Source organism: Pungitius pungitius, chromosome 21 (assembly GCF_949316345.1).
Source record: "Pungitius pungitius chromosome 21, fPunPun2.1, whole genome shotgun sequence".
NCBI lineage: Eukaryota > Metazoa > Chordata > Actinopteri > Perciformes > Gasterosteidae > Pungitius > Pungitius pungitius.
Genome location: NC_084920.1, coordinates 3,990,692 through 4,013,720, shown reverse-complemented (window position 1 = coordinate 4,013,720; position 23,029 = coordinate 3,990,692). Strand labels below are relative to the sequence as shown.

At 46.8% G+C, this 23,029-nt stretch overlaps 1 protein-coding gene across 1 annotated transcript in view; it reads left to right on the top strand.

The window, feature by feature from the left end:
• The window catches only part of nrg3b (neuregulin 3b), a 139,610-nt gene that overhangs the window by 102,776 nt on the left and 13,805 nt on the right, over window positions 1-23,029 (top strand). The window contains 2 exon segments of the mRNA XM_062559867.1: window positions 15,128-15,201; window positions 19,945-19,971. Of these exon segments, the coding sequence (XP_062415851.1) occupies window positions 15,128-15,201; window positions 19,945-19,971 (101 nt within the window).

Sequence of the window (23,029 nt, the reverse complement as noted above, 5' to 3'; positions counted from 1 at the left end):
AAGCTGATCCGACATCGGGTGTTGACCATCGGGTAGATCCCTCGAGATAAAAGGTTGTCTTTTTGTATGCAGGTTATCTTTCATCACCCATGTGACCTCATGGTCGCCGCCGCTCTAAAAAGCGCCGCGGGACCCCGACAACGCGCTGCCTTCGTAGACGAATACCCCCTTAATTGTTATTTAATGGGTTCGATCGAATTGATTTTGCAAACGTGTTGTCATGTCGGTCTCAACAGGAGCGATTAACGTCCTCGCATTGGTGTGCGCGAGCGCTCTCTGAGCTTCGGGGATCCAACGCACAAGCAAGCGGAACTAGTTGCGGGAACACAACGTGTGCTTGGTATTGACCAGTAGGGGTGAAAAATGACAAAAATACCATCCCCTGTGAAACCCCCCCCCCACAAAGGTCCATCCTCCATCATGTTTCATGCTTTGTCCTCATTGATGTCACTATAAAGAGAAAGCCGATAATCCGATGTGATTGGCTGCTGCTCGGATCCCAAATGGAGTGTCGGCCTTCGCCGGGAGGTGTACATTTGAGGATTTTCACCTCTCGACGCACGGGGATCAGCGAGGAGACGGAGATGTCGGAGCCGATGCGTTGTGATGGGTGGGTTGATGGGAGAACGTTCGGCTTCGCGTGTCTCTGCACTCGCTGCTCCTCCGGGACGCTCGGTCCCGTCTCTTCATGTGGGTTGTCGGGGGCCTGACATTCAGGCGGGAACAGCAATCACACCACAAGTTAAGTGACTACACCGAGGGCCAGATAATCAGCGGTGTCCTTTGGGCTGTCGTTCCACTGGAGTCAAAGTGGTTTTTTTTTTTTTTTTTTGTCGGGCAGAATGTATTTTGTTGTCACGCATCGGTGGAATAACGAGTCAGAAAGCCCTTTTTTAAGAGCAGGGCCGCCAAAGTCCTCCGTTTGACTTGGTGGAGCTTCTCCTCGTCCCTTTGCCTCGGCTGCGTGGACGAGGGAACATTCCAACGTCAAGCATGGGCCCGGAAGTTCTTCGGTGGAGCTCAGTGACTACGAGCGCGGTCGGGTGGGGGGGGGGGGACAAAAACGCATGGCGTTTGTTTTGGCTGATTGGCCGGAAAAAGCGACCGGTTGGATGCTTCTGTTGTGGAAATGAATGAGGGGAAATGACACTTTATCACAGGCGGCATCTTTCCCCGGGAGCTCTTATGGGTTCGGGAGGCGGTCTGAATATTGCACTCGGCTACCGCTACCAGTAAAAACTATTACGTATGTGTATTTACCTGGAGGAGAGAACATTGAACGGCAATTGTGGAAGAAAGGAGGAGCAAAAGGAGAGAACTACAGCGACTCCTTTTCTTTTTCCTCCAGTCTGAAATCCGGATCAGAGAGATGAGATGAGATGGATAAATTACTATATGAAATATATATATATATATTTTTTTTAACAAAAATGACGCTCACTGTTATTTATTACCTGATTTCCCTGCATTTACTCCTGAGGTTGTTCATCCATTTCTCCCCCGGAGTACCTGTCACTGTGTATGAAAAGAACCGTAAAAAAAAAAAAAAGAAAGAAAAGAAAGCATCCGTAACATCGACCGTAGTTCGACACTCGAACCCTCTCGGGCAGTCGGCGCCGCCCACTCGGCTGGAAGTGCTATCAGTGCGTGTCAGCTGGGTTTGGGTCGGGAAACGTTTCATCCTCTCAGCGGGCTTGTTGAGCATCGGGACCGTCTAATTAGCCACATTTATCTGGGATGTATGTTGAGCGACCTTCGGTGCGCTCCCACCATCGACGGTTTCTCTCTTATGGCCCACCCTTCCTTTTTCATTTCTCCTGCCCCATCACTTTCATCCTCTCAGGATTCACTAAGTGTGACACAGACGGATTCAAGCCGAGGCCAAACATGCCAGTGGGTCCTGTGACGACGGATGCGGCATCTGTGTTTACTCTGCCCGTGCTTTGTGCCGTTTTGATCGTTTTACTCCCTTCGGATGTTTCTATTTCCCTGCACACTGGCTCAAGTCGTCCCTGAGACTTGGTAAATGGTCATTTGCACTTCCAGCCGAAAGACGACAGGGCTTTTGTTCAGTTACGTAGGGCTTTTCCCCCATGCTGTCCACTGGCGATTGTAAATAGATATTCCAGCAAGTCGCAAGGACGAGCTGCGAGGGATCAAGGGTAATTAAATCGACAGAGGTCGTCTATTTCTGAGGCCGAGCTACATTTGCTAGTGAAGGCGGACCGTCCCAGCCCCCGCTGGCAATAATGGTGAAACAAGGGGAACTGAATTAGAATTGAATCGATACCAATTCATAGCTGTCCATGGGTTTAAAAAATAGCCCTTACTCGCATGGAAAACTCACCGATAGGTAAATCATAAAGAATTGGTGTATTTACAGAGTGTATAGTCAATATAGATCACACAGAAAATCTATGGGCTTGACATCTGCAGTGGCGCTGTGGGGTTATCTCTGCAGCTCAATTCTCTTCCAATTAGCATCGCAGCTATACGTTTGTTCTGCAGTCGCCTTTTTTTCAGTTTTTTTAAATGTGAAATCCATTCCTTAAATCTTTTGAGGTGGGGGGGGGGGGGATTGGTTTTCTCACTGCCTCTGGCTTATTTTTGTTTTCGTGTTCCAGCTGCGAGTCGGGGCTTCAGATTTGTGCCGCGCGGAGGCATATTGTGTACTGAACCGCAACCAATTCGCCGCAATTAACTCTAGGTGAGTCGGGTTCGACGGCAGATATTTTGCTGTGTTTATTTTGTCTACATTCCAAAGTTTGTCGAGTGGCCTGACTAGACTAGAATCGTTCAAATTGGACCCAGACTGTCGCTACAACATGGCTGTTATATTTATGACGGGGAATTGGGAGAAAGCAGTGTTCCTTTGTTTGGTTTTGTGTTAGTAGAACCACAGTGAGTTCACCCTGGCTATACGGTTTGAACAACCAAGCATCTAGAGTTTCACAGTGGTTTTCCTTGAGCTCCAGTCGGGATGAACCGGACCCAGGAGGGGGGACGTGTTAACCCGCCTAACAGGATCCAGATAACGCAGATCAACTGCATGCACCTCAATTACAAAGAAACGGTAACGCGGCGACGGGCTCTTAGGAAGGGGCATCGTGTCCGACAGCGTGTTCCCGTGGTGGGCGTCTAGCCCGCGCAAATGTGACCATCTATTCAAGGCTGCTCGGGCTGAGGCGGTCGGATTGATCACAATGGGTGTAATCCCCCACACCCCCCTCCACCTCTACTTCCACCTCCCACACAAACACCTCATCCGACAACCGGCGCAGGCACAGCAGGTGTGGGCCGCCGGTCACTTCGCGATGCGCCCTCCCCTCTTCCACCACACACACACACACACACACACACACACACACACACACACACAGTCTTATTTCGTCGTGCCTCAGTGTGAGAGTAGTTATATAGAGGACCCTAATCCATCTTTTACAGCTGATACTGTAGCTTAGCCGGAGGGGTTTGGCTTCAAAACAGTTTGCGGACAAAGCTGTGCCCCTCGGTCTGTGTGTGTGTGTGTGTGTGTGTGTGTGTGTGTGGGGGGGGGGGGGGTCTGTTTGGGTTCGGGTACGTGCTTTAACCGCGCGCGCACGTACAGGGTTCTCTGGAGGTTATTAGCATGTGCGATGGTTCAAACCCCAATCGCGCTGAATGCAGCAGGCGGGATTAAGGTCGCCGAGGCAGATGTTAGCAGCGTCCAAAACGTTGGGCGCAAAAGGCAGCAGTGTCCTCTCTCTTTCAAAGGGAAAAAAAAAACAAAAATCCAAACATTAAAAGAAAAGAATCCTCCAGGGTCCCTAATTGACAGTGGGTGGGCCTGGCGGGGGGGGGGGGGGGGGGGGGCTACAGCTATGCTTTTGGCAGACGGAACGTTAACCCACCTCAACCTCTTTTGATGAGCTCCCCGACATGAACGCGGATCTGAGGAAACACCTGGAGCCGCGGCCTTTTGCACTCTGTTCTGCGTCACAGAGCAAAATGACCCCCCCCCCCCTCTCTCTCTCTCTCCTCTCCCCCCTCCCACCCTGATACTTCACAGGCAGATTTGTACAATGTAGGGCAAGATGAGAAGCAGGGAAAATAGGCAGAACTAATACCATTGATGTTTGTGGAGAAAGCCACAGCATAATCCTGCGTGCATGATAGTAGTATTTGTGTGCAGCTCTGGAGGCCATTCGCTGCGTCACTGTGCTCCTTTTCTAATGTCACAATCATTTAGCGCAGAAGTGTTTACTAATCACCGCGTGCGTGCTAGTGATTGAACATCGAGACTGTCGGTGTGAACATCCGCGTGAGTGCTGCAAAGTGGCAGATGAGCTGGTTTGCGCTCCGTTTTTGAACCGTGTTCACAATTGTGCTTTAAAATAATGAAAACAATCGCAATTACAACAACTACTATTAGCGTTCGTCTTGATTAAATGGAGCGAGATTTCATTGTTGACGACGGGGTCAATTTGTGATGCTCTCATTAAACTAAAACATGTTTTAACACGGCAGAACTCTTTGCGTGTGACCATATATATTTCACACTGTGATACAGCTGTTTCCTTTTAAAGGTCGTTGGGTTAATTAGTCAGAAATGCCCATTAAATTCACTCGTTCCGCTTGTTTAAAACTGCGATTCAAACAGACAACAAACAAACACAACTCTTTATGGCGGGGGGGGGGGCAAGGTTGATCCACCCGGCACTCTCACGGCGAGTCCCACACACAGCAGAGGGAGACTGTGAGACGACACGCCGAAGGGCATGTCAACCCTAGGATGACGAGCTCCGGGGTGGAAGTTGTCGCACCCGAGGAGACCGATAATGACAGTGTTTCCGCAAGTGTTGACACTTTGTGTCAAGTGTTAGGCAAGTTCAGTAGTGGGCGGGGGGGGGGGGGGGGGGAGCACTTGGTTTCCCGCCCCACAGTCTCTCATCCTGTAATTACAGTATAATCATGTGTTAATGGCAATGTCTTAGCCTTTTAGACTAAATTGCTAGTCTGAGGCGAACCCCGCGATACTCAGGAGACGTCTGCATTTAATGCCTGTTTACAAACTCGAGAGGACTTTTCCTCAGCTCTCCACTACTGCTGATATGCAGGATGCTGCAGGAGCATCCAGGTCTCTCTTGTCTACGACACGTACGGTTCAGTCACACAGGCTGTTTGCGGGTGACAATTAAACTCTCAGGTAAATGACCCATACAGTATTAGGGCTGCGCTTTCCTTTTTATCGCCAGGCCTTCAAACAGCACGGTTTCACTAAGTTAGTGTTTTTTTTCCTGGCACCAGTCATTAAGGAGCACGTAGATGATATCAAAGCTTTTACGCACCCTCTCTGGCAAGCAGCAGGCTCTTGTTTAGTTTTTTTTTTTTTTTTCTTGCCTCCACTCTTTTGCAATCCCTCCTAATTACTATTTAAATAATCCCATTATGTTCTCTCGAGGTGGAGTTCAAACACCCCCCCCCCTGTAATGTGCTGCGTCGTAGTGGCGGCAGCCAAGATTCTCGCGCGCGGAGCGCTTGTAGAAGTCTAATTAATATATCACGGAAAACATGATTGAGGAATCGCGAAGATGTTGTTGCGATGAAATTTTGCCTAAAAAAACTGAATTAGGATTATATTAACACACACGGGGAAACATAATCACATTGAGTGGCGTCATTGCAGCTAAAACATGGGGGGGCTCTGAAAGCAAGTTGACCTAAACCCTCAGTTTCTATTCAGCACCCAATAAAAGGCTAAAGGGATCCATCATAATTCAGCTTGAGCAGGTGACTGCCGGTGAATCCCCTTTATGGAGTAATGTGCTGCTTTTATTTACCTCCCAGCTTGTCCTCTTGTCTCTTTCGCGTGTCCATTGGGTACGTAAGATTTATTTATATATATATATTTTTTTTCTTCTCAAAAGACCAAAAAAAACAAATGTAGTTCCTCCTCAGTTTGGGCTCATACATATTTGTGGCAGCGCTTTGTTACTCGTGCTCATGGGGCTTGACGTGAGTAGATCACCTCCTGACGTCACCGGCTTACTCAATGACCGGATGATCACCAGCTGATTGATGATGATGATGATATCTTCCTCCCCGTTTTCTGTGTTTAGATCCGAATGGGAATATGCGCGCAGTACACTGTTAAATAATGCATCACTAGATGGGAAGCACGGGAGGTTACACGCGGCGGTTTAACGCTACACGTGGCAGATGTCTTGTATTGTACAGGGTTGAAAGTGCAAACCTTATGAATAGTTAACCTCCGCGGACCGCCGCTAAAAAAACCGCCCTCATTTTTCAAGAGGGTGGCTCGTAACGTATTATGCTCTTCAAATGCAGAGGAGTGTTTCCCAGTCTGCCAGCACATCTTTGCCAGTGTGTGCACACGTGCATGCAGACATCCACACACACTGCAGAGAGAGAGAGAGAGAAGAAATCTCCAAAGATGAAGAGGAATACATCCCCTTCTCTCTCTGTGTGTGTCCCCCCCGCCCCCCCTCTCACCCTTCTTCTACACCCTCTGTTATCTCCAGTCCTTTGAAACAGCACCTGTTACAGGAGCGCCGGCGCGATGTAGAGTGCGCTCCCCGCCGCATCCGTCCCCCCCCCAACCCCCCCCCCCCGCTCACGTGCGAGGGCCAAACGAGCCGGGGACGTCTTCATTCCTCCAAGAGCTTAATGACTACTTGGAGAACGCGAGATAGGGGCCCACCACCAACAGAGCGCCGCCGCGTGCTGTGTTGCTCTCCGTCGGAATATTTCATTTCGCTAGTTGTTTATTTTTTTCCTTATTTTTTCCGGATGACGTTTGATAGTGAGGCTGCGTGAGTGTGTGTGTGTGTGTGTGTGTGTGTGTGTTTATCTTGATGAATAAAATGGCGGCGGCAGCCTTGTTTGCTGTCTTAGCTGAGGAAATTGTAATGATGAGTGCGGGCTCGGGGAAATACAATATGCTGTAAACATTTCCCCAAACATGTTCAGGTATAAGATAAGAAAAGTAGCAAAACCTTAAAAAAAAAAGGAATGAGGACGGTAGAACCGCACTAAACTGTATTTCACAATGCATTTACTCCAACAGTAAAGCGGCTCATTAGTGAGGATCGTAAAGAAGCTCTAATTAGAGTTTGCATGCCCAGTATCTGAGACAAACGGTCGCTTTAACTGACGATCTAGATTCCTGTCATGGAATTAAAGCGCTGGTGATCATACATCAAACTTTTCATGTTACCAGAAAAAAAAAAAATGAATGGCTTCGTTAATGCTCTGTTTGTCATCAACGTAATTAGGCCCCGTCCTAATTTACAACGCCAATTATCGAAACCGCCGCGCCGCCGGGACTAGATCCACGCGCTCCCAGTTGCTTTCGGCAAGAAGTTGCTTAGCGACAGCCGTCCTTCCGGCTTCACTCCTCTCTGGCCATCGGCGGAGCATTCGAGTTTTCGACAAAGACACACCCCGGTAGCGGCACATCGCTCCTGCATGGAAACAGCTCTCACGCAGTGACGGACGTCCCTCAGACCTCCTCGAGGTGTAAATCACGTCCACCGCGCCGTCCCCGCTGCACTGCTGCAGGAGACGGATGGAGATGGAGGTACGGCTTAAAGGCGGTTTTTATTGGAGGCGTTCTGGCCTTGTATCATGTTTTATTTTGTTTGTTGCCGTAGAGCATGCTGGGCAAATTGCAGCCAACTCTTAGTCTATTCTTCCCTCGTACCCCATCAATAACAATGAGAGAAGTGTCAGGCCCCTGATTAGGCTTTGATATTGAGATTGAACCTGAACTGTGTGTGTGTGTGCGCACGTGTGTGTGTGTGTGTGTGTGATATGTTTATGTGTGTTTTCTTATTATAAAAGAAATCAGATCACTGGAGGTCCACTGCTTTTCTGCTCATAAAGAATGGATTTTAGTTAGTCCACCCGACCTTCTCAGTGGTAAATATTGGGCTGCAGTAAAAAGTGAATGCGGCTTAAATCAACTGCCTGCCTTCTTCGTCTTCATCTTCCTCCTATACTGTATTTATACTCTTGAGATAATAGGTTGGCATCTCGGTCAACAGTGTGCGCCGTATCTAAAGAGGAAAATTTAAATACCACAGTAGTCATCATCTCCATACATTAAATGGACTCAATTTTGCATATTTAGCAATTAACAGAACACCATATTGCATCAGTGCAGGCCATGCATATGCAAATTAAATGTTTTTATCATGCATCACTTGCAGGTCAGTTAATGGAAATGAAGGGTAACGCCCAAATTCAGTAACATCAAATAAACCAGTTGATTTGCAATATGAGACGTGGCAGTGTGATCAATTTTGCCTTTCAAGTGTGGCAAGGACTCCTGCTGCTACACAATGATTGCCTTTGATAGAGAGACTGAAGACAGTAATGGAATCACGTAATTAAGGAAAAATGGATTCAGTCCAACATGACAGTTTGGAGACGCGTTCTTTTCACTTGCCGGGTTTAAGTAGCACGCAGTGTCACTTGTTGCGGGTTGTTGTTTTTCCTGAGTCAGGAGTTGTGAGTCTGTACCAGCAAAAAATAAGTTATTCATTTCATTTTGCCAAGCTGATGTCAAGCCATGTCCTGCAGCTCAGGGTTAGCCAGCTTCAGTCATAAATCACTCCCATGTAGCCCGGATCAATTTGGAACATGCTGGTTATATTGAGTGTGAGGCCATACATGGTGATTTCTAAAAGGAAGTCACCATAATGTTAAACCTTATGGGAAAAAACATTTGATTTTATCTGAATTATTCATTTTAGCTGTAACATAACAGTATTGAAAAGGTCGAGCCAAAAACAATATATGGGCTTATGAATGAATGACTTACTGGAACGTGCGTGTTGTTTTACCCTTGGAATGTTCTATGCTGGGCAATAATTTGACCATTTAAACATTAAAACATTGAAACATTTTGCACACTATTTGCTGCGCAGACATGTGAGTGGCACAGATTATATTTTACATGGTCCTGACCATTTTCTTGTAAAACCTTCACTATGAGCCGTGCAACACAACACAATTACCCCTTGACTTGTCAAGGGGGGCCGTTAAAGGTGAAGGGAGAAATGGTTTTAGGGCCACTAGATATTTAGCGTCAAAGTGTGAGTTACGGGCCTGTTTATCTAGTCACTCAGCGCTGCGCAGTAAAACCGCAGCTCATGTGGCCTTTTTTTTTATATGACACGCGGAAGCTAAAATGCATGGGCGTCGGGGATTAAATCAAAAGTCAGGTTGACGCGATCGCATTTCCCATCCCCTTCTCTCCTCCTCGAAACCGCTTCCCCCCCCCCCTCCCCGCGCTCCAACTATCCCCCATTTTTTTTCTTCAAGCTAATTAACGGCCGGGTGGTGATTAGTTTGGAGGCGGCGCTCCCCCTCTCCTCCCCTCCGTCATCCTGCAGCCTCTCAGAGGTGTGTTTTCTCTGTGACTTGAACATGTGTTAAAGGCAGCTGGGTAGTCACTACCTCAGTTTGAGAGGGGGGGGGGGGGGACATGCTCCATGTCTACAGCTTTGGTATGATAGGAACACACACACACACACTTGAGAAAGCTGTCTCATCTGGCTCCTCCTTGAGAAATGTCCCTCTCTTAAAAACCAACCGACTGCTGTTGTTCCCTCGTTGGAAAACACGGGAGCCCAAAACCCGCATTGTTTCAGCATCCTCTGGACGGCCGCGTTCACGAAGCACTGGTTTGCCCCTCACCGAGGAGGGGAGGAGGGGGCCGGAGGAGGGAGGAGGGACGGAGACTCACAGAGAGAGAAAGTCCCGACGTCGACAGAAAAAGGCAGACTGGCGGGATCCAGAATACTAACAAGGCGTCTCCGCTCACACTCGGGGACAGCAGGTGATACGGGACGAGATGGTGGGGGGGGGGGGCTTACCCTTGAAATCGGTGCGGCTGCATCGGGTTCCTGCCTGGATATTTTTCCGCGGTGCGTGATTGGCTGTGTGAGTGGGACTGGCACTCGGGACAAGGGGCTTGAGTTTCAGGCCTGGTCCATGAACAAAAGGCTGTGCTGAGTTTGTATGTGGCCACTCGGAAAGTGTCACCATCAACAAGGCTTCCCAGGGAGACGTGTGTGTTTAACAGCATCGGCTGTTGGATGAATGCGCGTGTCAAAAACACCAGCTTCCACTGGGATTTTCTCCATATTTTGAATCCCAAATGTGGCCTCGTGATGATTACTCCAACACAACAGCAGTTTTAATTTGGTAGTTATTCAGACATTTTCCCATTGGACATTAGGATCGGTACTTTGCGCATCATATGTTATTGCACTCTAAAATGTGTGCTGTGATTCAATGGCTCTATGATAATTAGTGATGATATTTAAGTGGCTTTTCAGATTTGTATTTCTTCTCAAAGTAGATAACTTAAAATCGGGTTGTTTTTATTTGAAGATACACATTTGCATAGCGAGTGCATTATGCACAATGACCATAGGAATGCAACTGATGCTATGATCACAGACGGTTTTAACAGCGCTATATTATGTCATGCATGTTATTTCCAACACCAGCCCAGGCTCCCAGAGCTGCCTGATACAGTATGTGTGGATAGAAGGAGCTGCAGAATCACATTACTTACTTGATTTTTGCCAACAATAAATCCCTTCAATTTATTTTGGTGAGCCTGGGCCTACGTCTCTACTATTAAGGAGCATTTCTCTAAAAACATCTCCAGGCAGCAGCAACTGTCAGGCCAAAATACTGTCATACTATCGTTAGGTATTATTGGCCTATTCACAGCTCTGTGTGCGGCTCTACGGGACAACACAACGGCGTCCTCACATCGATCTGTTTGTATGTGCGTGAAAGAGAGATTTGCCGGGGAATTTGTCATTTATTTTAGTGCGATTAAAAGGTAGAAACTAGGGCTGTCAAAAATAGCGCGTTAACGGCGTTAATTAGCTGTTTGTTGTTAATTACGTCAATTTTTTTGACGCATTTCACGCATGCGCAGTGTGACAAATTATTCAGGTCCGGAAAGAACCTCTTCTTCTAGGGAATGCACTTCATCCTATACAACACATTACTGCCACCTGCAGGCATATGTCAGGCCGTCAGGTTCAGCAAGTTGTTTGCGCCAGAGACCCGCTCCCCCCCCCCCCCCCCCCCCCCCCCCCCCCCACCGTTCTCGCGCAGCAGAACAGAGAAGAAGAAAAGCTCCGCCCAGCAGAGCAAGAGCAGCGCTGTTCTGAAACATGCGGAGGAAGAGAAACCAATGCGATCTAAATCCTCCCAGGTATGGGAATATTTCACACTGAAATGGGGGGTGGTAGCGGATTTCTTTGCAGCGCCAGTCGTTCTAATCGCCGCGCTCGACTTTAAGGTGTAACCTTTATTATTGTTCGGTCTGAAACGGCGCGCCCAGTGACGGGTGGTGCAGCAATATTGTTGTTCGGGTGGAAATCGGGAGAAAGGTCGGTCCGGGAGATTTTCGGGGGGGGCTTTGAAACATCGGGAGGGTTGACATGTCTGGTCATGTCTGGTCATCGCAGGAGCACAAACTCGCAGCAGAGTGGGATAAACTGCAGAGGCAGTGCCGGCGCTCCGCACACGCACATCACGCGCTGCGCGTAGGGCACCAAGTGCCTGGGGGGGCACCAAAAAATCTGGGACGTGAAAAATCATCACAGTAGGCTACTAGTATAAATAACAAATAAAATATGTCTAAAGCATGCTAATATGCAAAATCAATACAAAGTCAAAAAGTAATAGGCCTAGACCAAGTTAGTGGAGAAAAGGGGGAACCTCCTGTGCGCCCCCCCCCCTCCCCCCACCTCCCAGTGGTTTGTTCCATTATGCCTCAAATCTCAAATGTGGCAGACAGCTTTGAAATGGCTTCGAAAAGGCGTCAAGAGTCGGGGGCGGAAAAAAGAGACAGCGGGATGATGCTCGCGCGTCGCTCTCAGCTAAGACAATGTTTTAAATCAGGGGTCCCCGAACTTTGTCTCGTGAGGACCGTTACTAGCGGTCACCGGGCAGCCGGCTGCCCACATGTACTCGCGCTCATAATGTCCGCACGGACCGCCGTGGGTCGTATTCGGTACTCGTCCGCGGGCCGCCCAAAATTTCTGTTACCGTTTCTGTTATCATTTGTTTTTTATGTTATCATTAAAGTTTTTGCATAACAATCGGCTTCAAGAGGCATATCCCAATCTGTGGATTGCTCTTCGTATTGCACTGACTCTCCCTGTCACAGTTACCTGAGCGAAGCTTTTCAAAGCTCAAACTAATCAAAACGTACCTGCGCTCATCAATGGGGCAGGAACGTTTAAGTGGTCTGGCTGTCATCAGCATCAATGGGGACGTGGCTCAGAAACTGTCATATGACCTGAGAGCTGATTTTGCAGCTAGGAAATGCAGGCGTGTGCCTCTGTAGGGCCTTTGACAACTGATGGTAGTGAAAATGTTTGTAATATAGTTCTATCGGATAGCAGAATGGTCTCTTTTATAGAGATGGTAAAGTAAATTCTACTGTGCAGTTTGCACTTTATTATTATTATTTGTACTTACTGAAGAAATGTGCACATTATTACTTACACGGTTATATACTTGAATACTTTCTGCGTTTACAATGTTCAGTTCCAAATCTGTGTTTTTAGTAATTGTGGTGGTATTTGGTATTTATAATTTTATCTTTTATATAATTTATTTCTTTTCATGTTTGTTTATGTAAATTATTTATGTTTAGAAGTTATTCGGGGAATAAAGAGAACCTAACTAAGACATTCTGAATGGTTGTTATTCCTTTGGTGGTGGTGGTGGTTGGTTGGTTCGTTGGTTGGGGGGGGGGGCACCACCAAGCATTTGTGCTTAGGGCACCCAAATGGCTAGCGCCGGCCCTGTGCAGAGGCTCGAGACCCTTCTAGAGCCATGCAGGGAAATCAGTCTGTAACTTATCAAATAACATTGATTTGATTATTTTCTGGAATGAATTAAAAAATCAAATATCAATAACATATATTTATGTAAAAAATAATAATTATGATAATAATAATGATAATTATGTATCTGTGTCCTGTTATTTATCTTTAGTATGCATTTCAGAAAGAAAAAATGGTTAGGATTCAGGTGTTAATTAATCATGATTAATCCACTGAAAATTCTGATTAATTTGATTAAAATTTTTAATCATTTGACACCCCTAGTAGAAACCTGTCTGTGGTGAGAGACAATGACACAAGAGCCTTAAGTTCTTTATCCCCTCTTTTGTTTGCCAAAAAAGATTTTCAACAAAATGACCAAAAATGACCATTTTTCAAAAGATCCGATGAACAGAATTACAATGGAATTAATGTGTGCACGTGTTGGGGGGGGTATCCCTTTAATTAAAAACGCAACTCTGCAGATCGCATCGGCTGCATGAAGAATTCAAATATTTTTAAACCCGTTGATTTGGTTTTCTGGCACAAAACTCTGCTGTTTTGATTAACTCTCCACGCTCTCGTTTAGTGCCGTTTCCAGAGGCCGCAGGCTGCTGTTTTCAGCAAATTAGCTCTGAAAACCCACTGTTAGCTCTCCAGCACCAATAGACAGACCTGATGAACACAGTGGAGCATTCATGAGTCAAAGAGACCCATATTTTCAGAAATGTTTCGTTGAGAATATTGACCTAAAGAGGTGAAAACGCAATTGCATTTATATGCAAATTGGTCGCCTAATCTTCAAGACACTCTACTTAACATGGTGGGGAGACTTTTCCTCTGGAGCCATTTATCAGGGGCAAAATGTGGATACCCAGTAAAAAAAAAAAAAAAACAGATGCAGGTGCATTGTCGCCACTATCAGCTCAGAGCCAGCACAAAAATAAGAGGGCCGCGTACTGCATCATTTCCATACAGCATTACTGAAGAAACAGATGGAAGAAGAAGACGCTGCTGCACACACTCAGCCGAGCCACACAGAACAAATGGGGAAAAAACTGTAACCGCAAAACAAAGCGAGACGACAATCGCGCGCAGCTTCCCACTGGCGGCTGTTGGCATTCCTGTTGTTATATTTGTCTGGAGGCTATCAAGATCGAGCCGAGCTCGAGGGAGGGCGAAAGGTGGACTCCTTTCCGTCACTCACCCGGGACGTTATACTGTGCGTGACAACGGCAGGACAGATATTGACGGATAATGCGCGGGCGCAAATCCTCCCCCCCGCGGTTCACCTGCGATGTGTCATCGAGCGATGGAAAGGGAGAAGATGTGTGGAGCGACTCTGACACGTCGCTCACATCAAGTACCAGTCCATGTTGAAGAGGCACATCAAAGCAAATCCCCCCCCCAATTGTCTCCCCTAAGCCGTAAAAAGGGACGGATCAGCCCACTGAATGGGCTCACAGTGTGGCCACTAGTGAAGATGGGAATAAAAAAAGTGCCTCTTTGAGACGAAAGCTATTGAGGATTTTACCAAACTAGGGCTTCAGTGCAGAGGGACAACAGCAAACTTTACATTTCTGGCCTCTTTACTTGACTTTATGTGAGTTGTGTTATTTTTTTCGTCATTCTTCAATTCGTTCAGGTATCAAAAGCATCGGTATTGCTGCGATATTGCAACACTACCCGCCGAACTTGAAAATGCCCATAATTGCGCCGGACGTATCGGCGACAGTTGCTGCAGGCGTCAAGAGTAGGAGAGATATTTACTCCCAACGATGGAGGCAAACATCTGGCCCGTGCCAGGACGTCGTTTGTGCGAGCGTTCCAACTTTGGGCCGCTTAACCCCTCCACTGTAGATCTTGAGTGGCCTGCATCACGCCAAGAACTCTGCAGCCCCAAGTGTCCCAGTTCTTCCACCGGGACCTGGCATTCCTGTCAGTCATGTGCTATCAGCGAGGCTGCAGACGCTGCTTAGGCCTGCCCAACTATCTCCCCCTTCCCCTTCCCTTTTTTTTTTTTTTTTCTCACCCCATCCCCTCTCGACAGTTTCTGTGTATCTCCCCCCCCCACCACCACCACCTCGGGCCCCGGTGAACACTCAAAAACTTTTTTTTAACTTTCCATTCACTCCTATATTTAAAGTTTTCCTCCTCTCGACTTTCCTTCTCTGGAAGTCTTGTGCTGGTACTCATCGCTTGGTCTCTCTCTCTCTCTCTCTCTCTCTCTCTCTCTCTCTCTCTCTCTCTCTCTGCAGGTGTAAGGAGGGCTACCACGGACTACGCTGTGACCAGTTTGTACCCAAGACGGATGCAATCCTGTCTGACCCAAGTACGCTCTCCTTTTCTATTTCACCGTATGGATATATTGATCTGTGGAAGGTGTATTTAAATCAAGGATCAAAGATCAGTCTCACATTAACTCTTGTAGCAGTAAATTTTGTATTCCTCCAAACCGGAAAACAGGTTTATGTTCACCTCTATTATATATTTCTTCCCATCCCTCACCCTCCCACCTAGCTTCCTCCCCTTTTCTTTTGTCTACTCATCAACAAAGGCCTAAAATAAAGCACAATATTTGTTTAGCCCATGATGATACCGCCGTGATGTGGAGATTTCCATTTAAATGTTTGAGCACAAATGATTAGGTGATGATTAGAGCACTAAAACTGAATTACGTTAGAAGGCCCAGTCGTAATGCACATCATAAGACTGCTTTCTTTACTGGCCCACATATAATTATGAGATATCAAAGTTAAAACCTGTGCATAAAACCACGACCACCTTGCATCTCGCTAAAAGGAAGGAATGGTCTTCAGTTTCCCATTGCACATGAAAAACAATTCCCGGGGAGTCTTCGAATCCCCATTAAAGCCGTGTGGAGTAGTTAAAAAAATGAAGCGAAAGGCAGAGGTGCGAGGAAGAGAAATTGGTCTTTCCCGTGTGCCTTGCGGCTTTACAAAATCACACCGTTTCATCGGGTGAAAAAAACGCAACTTCTATTGACTTGTGTTTGCTGCCACGAGGCCCACCGAGAGTTCATTATTGGGGTCACAAGCCAATGTCACGACGCATGTTTTCTCACCGCAGCCCGTTTGCACAGGGGGGGGATTTATTTGATCTTGTATAGGCAGACAATGAGCCACCAGAATTCTAAGATAGGCTTTGTTCCACGTGATGACTTTCAATTGTATGGACATAACTAACATACATTTGTTGTGTTAAATTCAGGAAGGATATATCCGGCATTGAAAGCGGCTCAATCACAAATTTGTTCTCGAGAAACGTTTCGATGCTAAATTTGCACTGTTACTTGCTCTCGTTACTGTTTTTGTTGTATCCAGTGCAGTTTGAGGTGCCGTCTTTTCTATAAGCCATATGCAAAGTTAAAGGATAAGACTGGGCTTCGTTTTTCCTAAAAGGTTTGATTCATCTCCAACATTTCTTGATTCCTGTTTGGTTTTAAAATGATTCAGTAAAAAGAAAAGTCTGACAACGACCTACTGTTTGGGTATTCGAGGCGCCTTCCAACCCACAAACAAAAATATGAACCGCAATAATATGTCTCTGTTGAAATTCTTCTTATTGCATCATAATGAAAGAAAGTTGGAGAACCTACAAGAATGAGTCATCCGTTCGTGGATAAAACGCAGTGGAGTTCAAAATAGTTCAGGATAAACTAAATATGTATTCCAATAAATGTATTGAATAACACTACCACAGGTCAAAATGTATTACTTAAGTTTTAGAAACAAAAAACATGGGGGTGAAAAACTTGGCTGTATATATGCTCTTAAAAGAAAAAAGAACAGATATTTTATTCAATTAGGCTCCAGAGTCAACCCAGAGTTATCCCCATCCACCTACATCCACCTGTTCACACTACGTATGCATATACACACACACACACATACATATGTATAAGTCTATATATGTGCGTCCATTTCCAAAGTGGCTCGCCTGTAGGGAACACGTTGGATGCTTGGCCTGCTGTATTGATGCTCGCAGCTTTATAGAGTAGAGCTCATCCAAACAACTTTTACACTCGGCTTCCTCGGGGCATCAGCATACACCTGCCACAAACTATTTGCCTCCCCTAGCAGTGCGAGAGTGTACACAATATTTGCGTGCAAAGGCTCTTTCGGCTGGAGAGAAGAAAAAAAAAGGTCTTGCTGCAATATCCATCAAATGGTTATTGAAAGAAAAAAAATGCCAATTATATACCACATGCCGCAATTCAACCGTGTTTCTTTCTTGTGCGCAGTTCGTTCAGCCACGGTGAGAGATAAGTGTACCCTGGAAGGAAGCCCATTTTGATCTCTGTTGATACAAAGTAATCTAAAATTTACCCAGATTACGAGGGGTTTTGAAGATAATCCCGCGTGCTGAAGCCAAATCATATAATAACATGCAGGCATACATGCACACACTAACAGCAACAACAAGTGGGCCGAACTCCAGAGAAATTCAATTCATTCAAATGCGTGTGTACGATGCGGGCTTGTTTTGACATGCTTCGCTTACAAGCAGAACCTAATACTGCGTCTTCAGCATCAGCCGGGCAACGTTTCATCCGTCACGCACACTTTTCTCTTTCAACCTTTTTTTTTTTTTTTTTCTCTTCCTGGAATCAATCTTTGTGCCCCTGCCCGTCTCAAATCCTCACCGCCTCTCGCTCTCTTTGTCATTGCATTGACCGGCCACTCAACAGAGTGGTCCGCTCCGGCTTGCACGCACACAACCTGCAGGTGGAAAGACTGTCTCGCACTTCTCAAAAGCCCAGGGGGGGGGGGGGGGGGGGGACAAAGAGGCCCCCTTTCAGGTACTCCAGCTGCACTACTGTGAACCCAAACCTGGGAAATGAGACGAGGGAAAGGGGCCGTAGTCGCAGTGGCGGGGGGGTTGTGATGTAGTCTATAGATAGCTGTAGCTGTTGGTTTAGTTGGGCTGGGACTAAAAATGTAATGTCTAGTGTGGAGAAAGTAGCTGCACAGGATGTCGAGTTCAATAACACACACATCGGCCCAGTTCCCTGCTCACCCAAACCAAGGAGGGGATTAAGCCTCTGATTCACTTCTGCCATTGACTCTCCCACACGCCAGTTTTCTGCCTCTTAATCAGGGCCAAGAGCCTCTGACACGATGCACAGGTATTCTTCAAGCTCGCTCGAGGTTCCTACAAGACGGCGTAAACGATTCCTGGGGGTGGGTGTGGGTGTGTGGGGGGGGGGGGGGGGGGGGGGATTCAAGCTGCCAGTGCATCGGATTGGGAGCCTGCATGTATTATGATTGGTGAATGTCTCCAGACGAGGCGATGCCAGAACGAGGGATGTGCATCAGTGTTGTAATGACATCATCTGCACAAGCTGTGACAGTCAGGGCGATTTGGAAAGGGTGGGGTGGGGGGGGGGGGGGGGGGGAGCGTTGGCTGTTGCCATGGGCAATGACAGACAAAAGCTTGAATGGATAACACAGATCAGGCAGCATCAGTGAAAGACTGCGTTCACTGATTTGGCCTCGCAGAGAGTTTGTTACACAGTGAACGCGAGTGCCTAGCAACAAAGGTCTTCATCTTACTCATGCAGTTATATATGCTATTTATATATATATTGCTATGAATCTGTGAATCCAAATCTGAGTATAATAATCCTCAAGGCTGCAGGATCGTCTTTAAATCATCACTTAACGTTGAGTTCAGTGAAAACATGATGACACTCCCCTCTGAATGCCAACACAAATTGTTTATCGATTGATTAACTATGGGACAATAAGGCCAATAAACACAGGAATTCTTTAAATCCCCTGTTCCCATGAGTCACGGAGTAAATACCTTGCTTAGTTTTTAAAGGATCTAAATCCTCGCTGGAACATTCTCTTGATAAGTTATAAGTTGGCTAACATTATTTCAAATTTCATCATTCACGATAAGAAACAAAACTATTTCCTCAAATCACACCCTTTATTAAGAGAAAGATAACAATGTGCAATAATTTAAAATCCATTCATTTAAATGTTCATTGGTCTTTGATGAAAAACAGTTCTACTTGGTGTTTTTATTTTTCATCTCACACCTCCAAAGCCGCAGCGATGTAATATTTTCCCAATGTACAATCAGACCACATCCCAGAACAGATGTGATTTTTTTTTTTCTTCTTCCCCTCCCTGTTAGCCTTTTCTTTTTCCTATTTGGACTTAATCTGCCAGGAGCTTGGCAAGCCACATTCTATTTAAAACTAGGACCACCTCTGTCAGAAAAGCAATTACTAGTGAGGGTTTCATTTTAATTTAAATGAGATTACATTACACTGACATGAAAAAGGAACACTGTCAGGGTGGAAGGAACACGAGTGCTCCTTTTTATCGGTTCCCCCAGCACTGGGATTGGGGAGAGAAGTCTTAACTGCATGAAGGAGGACTGTGTCTGTCTGTGTGTGTGTGTGTGTGTGTGTGTGTGTGTGAGGGGGGGAGACAAGAGTGGGATATTCTGTATGCCCATATTTGTGCATGCGTGTTAACATGTGTGCTCAATTCATAGGTGACCAGAAATTGAAATATTGAAAAGCTCTGCTTGGAGACCGAGGTCGAACAATCACCGCGGCGCCTTGTTGGCTCTAATCAATACATAAGCCCCCCCCCCCCCCCCCCCCCCCCCCCCGTGACATAAAGCCATACCATGTGTCACCTTCAGCTTTCATTTTCACCATCCTTTGTCTAATCCTCTGTGCCCCCCCCCCCCCCCCCCCCCCCCCCCCCCCCCCCCCCCCCCCCCCCCCCCCCCCGGTATCTTTGTTGTTTTCTTCCTTCGTTCAAAGCCGCCGGCGGCTGTGTGAATGCAGAGTGCGTCTCGCAAAAAAAGGCGTAGCGAGCATCCGGGGGCCGCCCGGCTCATTACCTGCTGCACAAGGGAGAGCCATGTCAGAGGAAGCCGTTCAAACCAGCTTTGTGCTCTAGTTGCTCCCCCCCCGAAGGTGAATTCTGAGTAAGATAGAGGCACATCATGTTGTAACTGTTTTATCCCCCCCCCCCCCCCCCCTCCCCTCCTCTCTTTCTCTCACGCTATCTTGCCTACGGAACAGTGGATGAACTCGGGATTGAGTTCATGGGTAAGACAACTTTTTCATTGACTGTTTTAAAGAGATTTCGTCGATGTGCTTTACACCCGTTAAAACTACCACACGTGAGGCACACACACAATCCGGCGAAACAAGGCGCTCACCTTGGAGAATTAATGCGGGGCCGGTCGCCATGGAAACACCGTTGTGTGGTGAATTAGGTGTATGCTGTCTGCATGAGGAACAGTGCTGTAATAGACAGCAAAGACACACCGCAGCAGTTCACGCTTTGCCACGCGCATGGATAATCAGCTCATAGCCAGCTCATCAGCAGCCTCTGAATATGCTGTAGATTTAATGATTACAAATATATTGGGAGAAAAAGATCCGTCTTTTGTTTTGAGGTGTAATACGCAACGCGACAACGCGCGGCGCAAAGCGATGGAATGACAATCGGACCTCTCGGGGAGCGAACCAAAAAACTCCAAATAACAAGCAAATGATGGAGCTCCTCTTTCCTTCGTAATGTCACACTGTTCCTTGTCCAGAGGGAATATGCGATTGTGCCCCCGCACTCCTGCCCGCGCCACCTCCACAGCACCACACGTGGCATTGTTCATCTCATCTTTGCCGTCGTTGCTCCCTGACTCTCTTGCATTAGAGACAATGAGAAAAGGATTGATCGATTGACAGCTGCACAGACGACAGACGGAAGCGCAGGTGGGGGGGTGGGGGGGGGGGGGTTTAAGTGCGTGCTCGCTTGCTTATTCATTGCGATCCGCTACGACTTCCTCTCCTGCTTTAGAGAAGGATCTTTTTTGTTGTTTCGTTGTATACGTCTCAAATATGTCTTGCCCAAGAACGTCAACCCGAGTACGGCAAAGCTCTAATTGAAGTTGGATCGAGTGCTTTTGGTAATCTTGTCTTTTTGTCATTTTTCTTTTCGGGGGCCCAGCTTTCCAAAGCTCTTCACGTCTCCCTAGTTTTCTCTGATGTGTTTCCGGCTTATTCCCCTACCCACTTTGTCATGGATATTTTGGCATGCTTCTCCTCATAACATGTTTTTCTGCATGGCATCGCCTGCCGTGTGGAATTGTACTGTCCCGGGGTCAATTTGACATGTCTCAGCCAATGCAGCAGAGGCTGCTCCGTTGGTTCTGGGGGGGGTTTTTCCCCAAAAAATGCTCTCGCATTCTAATTTCCCGATTTCCTCGTAGGCATCGGGCTTGAAAGCCCTTTAATGGTTTTATATATATATATGTATACAGGCTGCGCGTTGGCTTTCCCTCGCAGCCATTCAGCGGGTCTTTGGAAGGCGGCTGTTTTCGTGTCATCTACCCAGGGGAAGAGGCGGCGGCTCGTCTCAGGTGGTGCCGCAAATGACCACTGATGATGTTGCCCTGCAGGACGGGATGGTTTTCCCCCCATATGTTCCAAAGATGGAACCGTCGAGAGGTCATTTCACTTGGCGGTTTACGGGCAGCGGGTTTTACAAAAGGATACGGAAAATAAAAGTGACAAATTACTTGTAAGAAGGGGCAACTTCTGTTGTTCATTTGGAAAGTGCACGAATGCATCCGTTGCCGCGTGCCGCAGACCATAACAGTCTGTGAGACAGATTCGCTGTTTCAAATCATTTAAATATTAGTTTTCAAGTATGTTATTTGCCACTAATATAATGTCCTGTCATGCATATAAAGAACCTGTCGGTATATCCGGGGTCTGATATTATCGTCCACATTTGACATTTGAAATTTCAGTCCAATAAATTGCAGGATAAATTGTTCATCACTTACATCCTGGTGTGCTATTTTGTCTTATTTTCTAGTGATTTACATTAAGATATTATTGGTCATATACACTTTAGCTATTCATACTAAATTTAACCTGATGGTTTCCTGTAAGGTTTCCTCTATGAAATCAACGGATACCTTGTACTTTAAGCAACTTTCATATTTGCTATTGTTTAAGTTTTTGCATGGAAAATATTCTGCCCCAATCATCTTTATAACATCTTTTATTACCATATCCCATGAACAATAGCTAAATATTCTGTCAGAAAATGCAAAACATAAACCAACTAATTTAGTTAGTCACACTCAAAATAGCTCTTTTCAAGGCACCAACATGCCGGCCAAAGCAAGTCAACTTTGAGTGTTAAATACGCAATAGTGTGTCACAGCTGACCAGCTTTCTTAAGGGTCTATTTTATATCCAATCCATCCATCCTCCTTTGACACAGGAGCTCAGTGGGCAGAATAGACTACTATGTCTCCACACCACTGCGGTCCACTGTACTTTACTGTGACTCCAGCCCATGTTCAAATCTTATCTTCATATTTTTTCCAGAAGCATTTGAATGTTTAAAAAAAAAAGAAAAAAAGGGTTTGCATTGGTTTTGAACCCAGTTTACGCCACACCGGCCTTGAAAAAAACGTTGATGCAGCACCCGTGTAACGCAGAGAAAACACCGTGCTCGGTTGCACTCCGGCGTGAGCTCTGAACCCCGAGAGGCCCATCCCACTGCGCCCTTAAAACAGGAGTGAGTGGAGGCTGATAACCAGAGTAGACAAGAAGGGAGGAAGAAGCCCTCCCAGGACAGTTCTGTGACAGCATCAAAACCTTAAAGGTTACCGGTGTGATGTTCCCTGCACTTCGCCCCGCTGTTTTAAGAGGCGGTGACATCCGAACCAGGGGGATTCGCTGCTTTTGATTGAGCGAGGAGTGTCACGGGGGAGGTTGTTTTCCGGGTCACACAAACCAGTGGAACAACAGTGGATTCGTTAGCATGATTACCGGCTGCAGGTTTCACACTGTGCTCATTCGGACCGTTCCGCCATTGGCTCTTTTTTCTTCTTTTTTTTTTGCTAAGCCAGCGCATGTCCCGCCTTCACCCTCTGCGCCGTGAACTGTGGTAAGTGGTTAAACCCCCCCCCCCCCCACACCCCTCCACGCGCCATCCAGCTGCTCGGTCGGACCAAATGTCTGCTGAGATCAACTGCTGCTTGTCCCCGCTTGCTTGTGGCCCTTGAGCCTCCTCCGTTGACGTGCAGGGCTCTGACAGGGGACTCCTGGAGCACTCATTTGCCGCTAATTCCCGTCGCCGTCA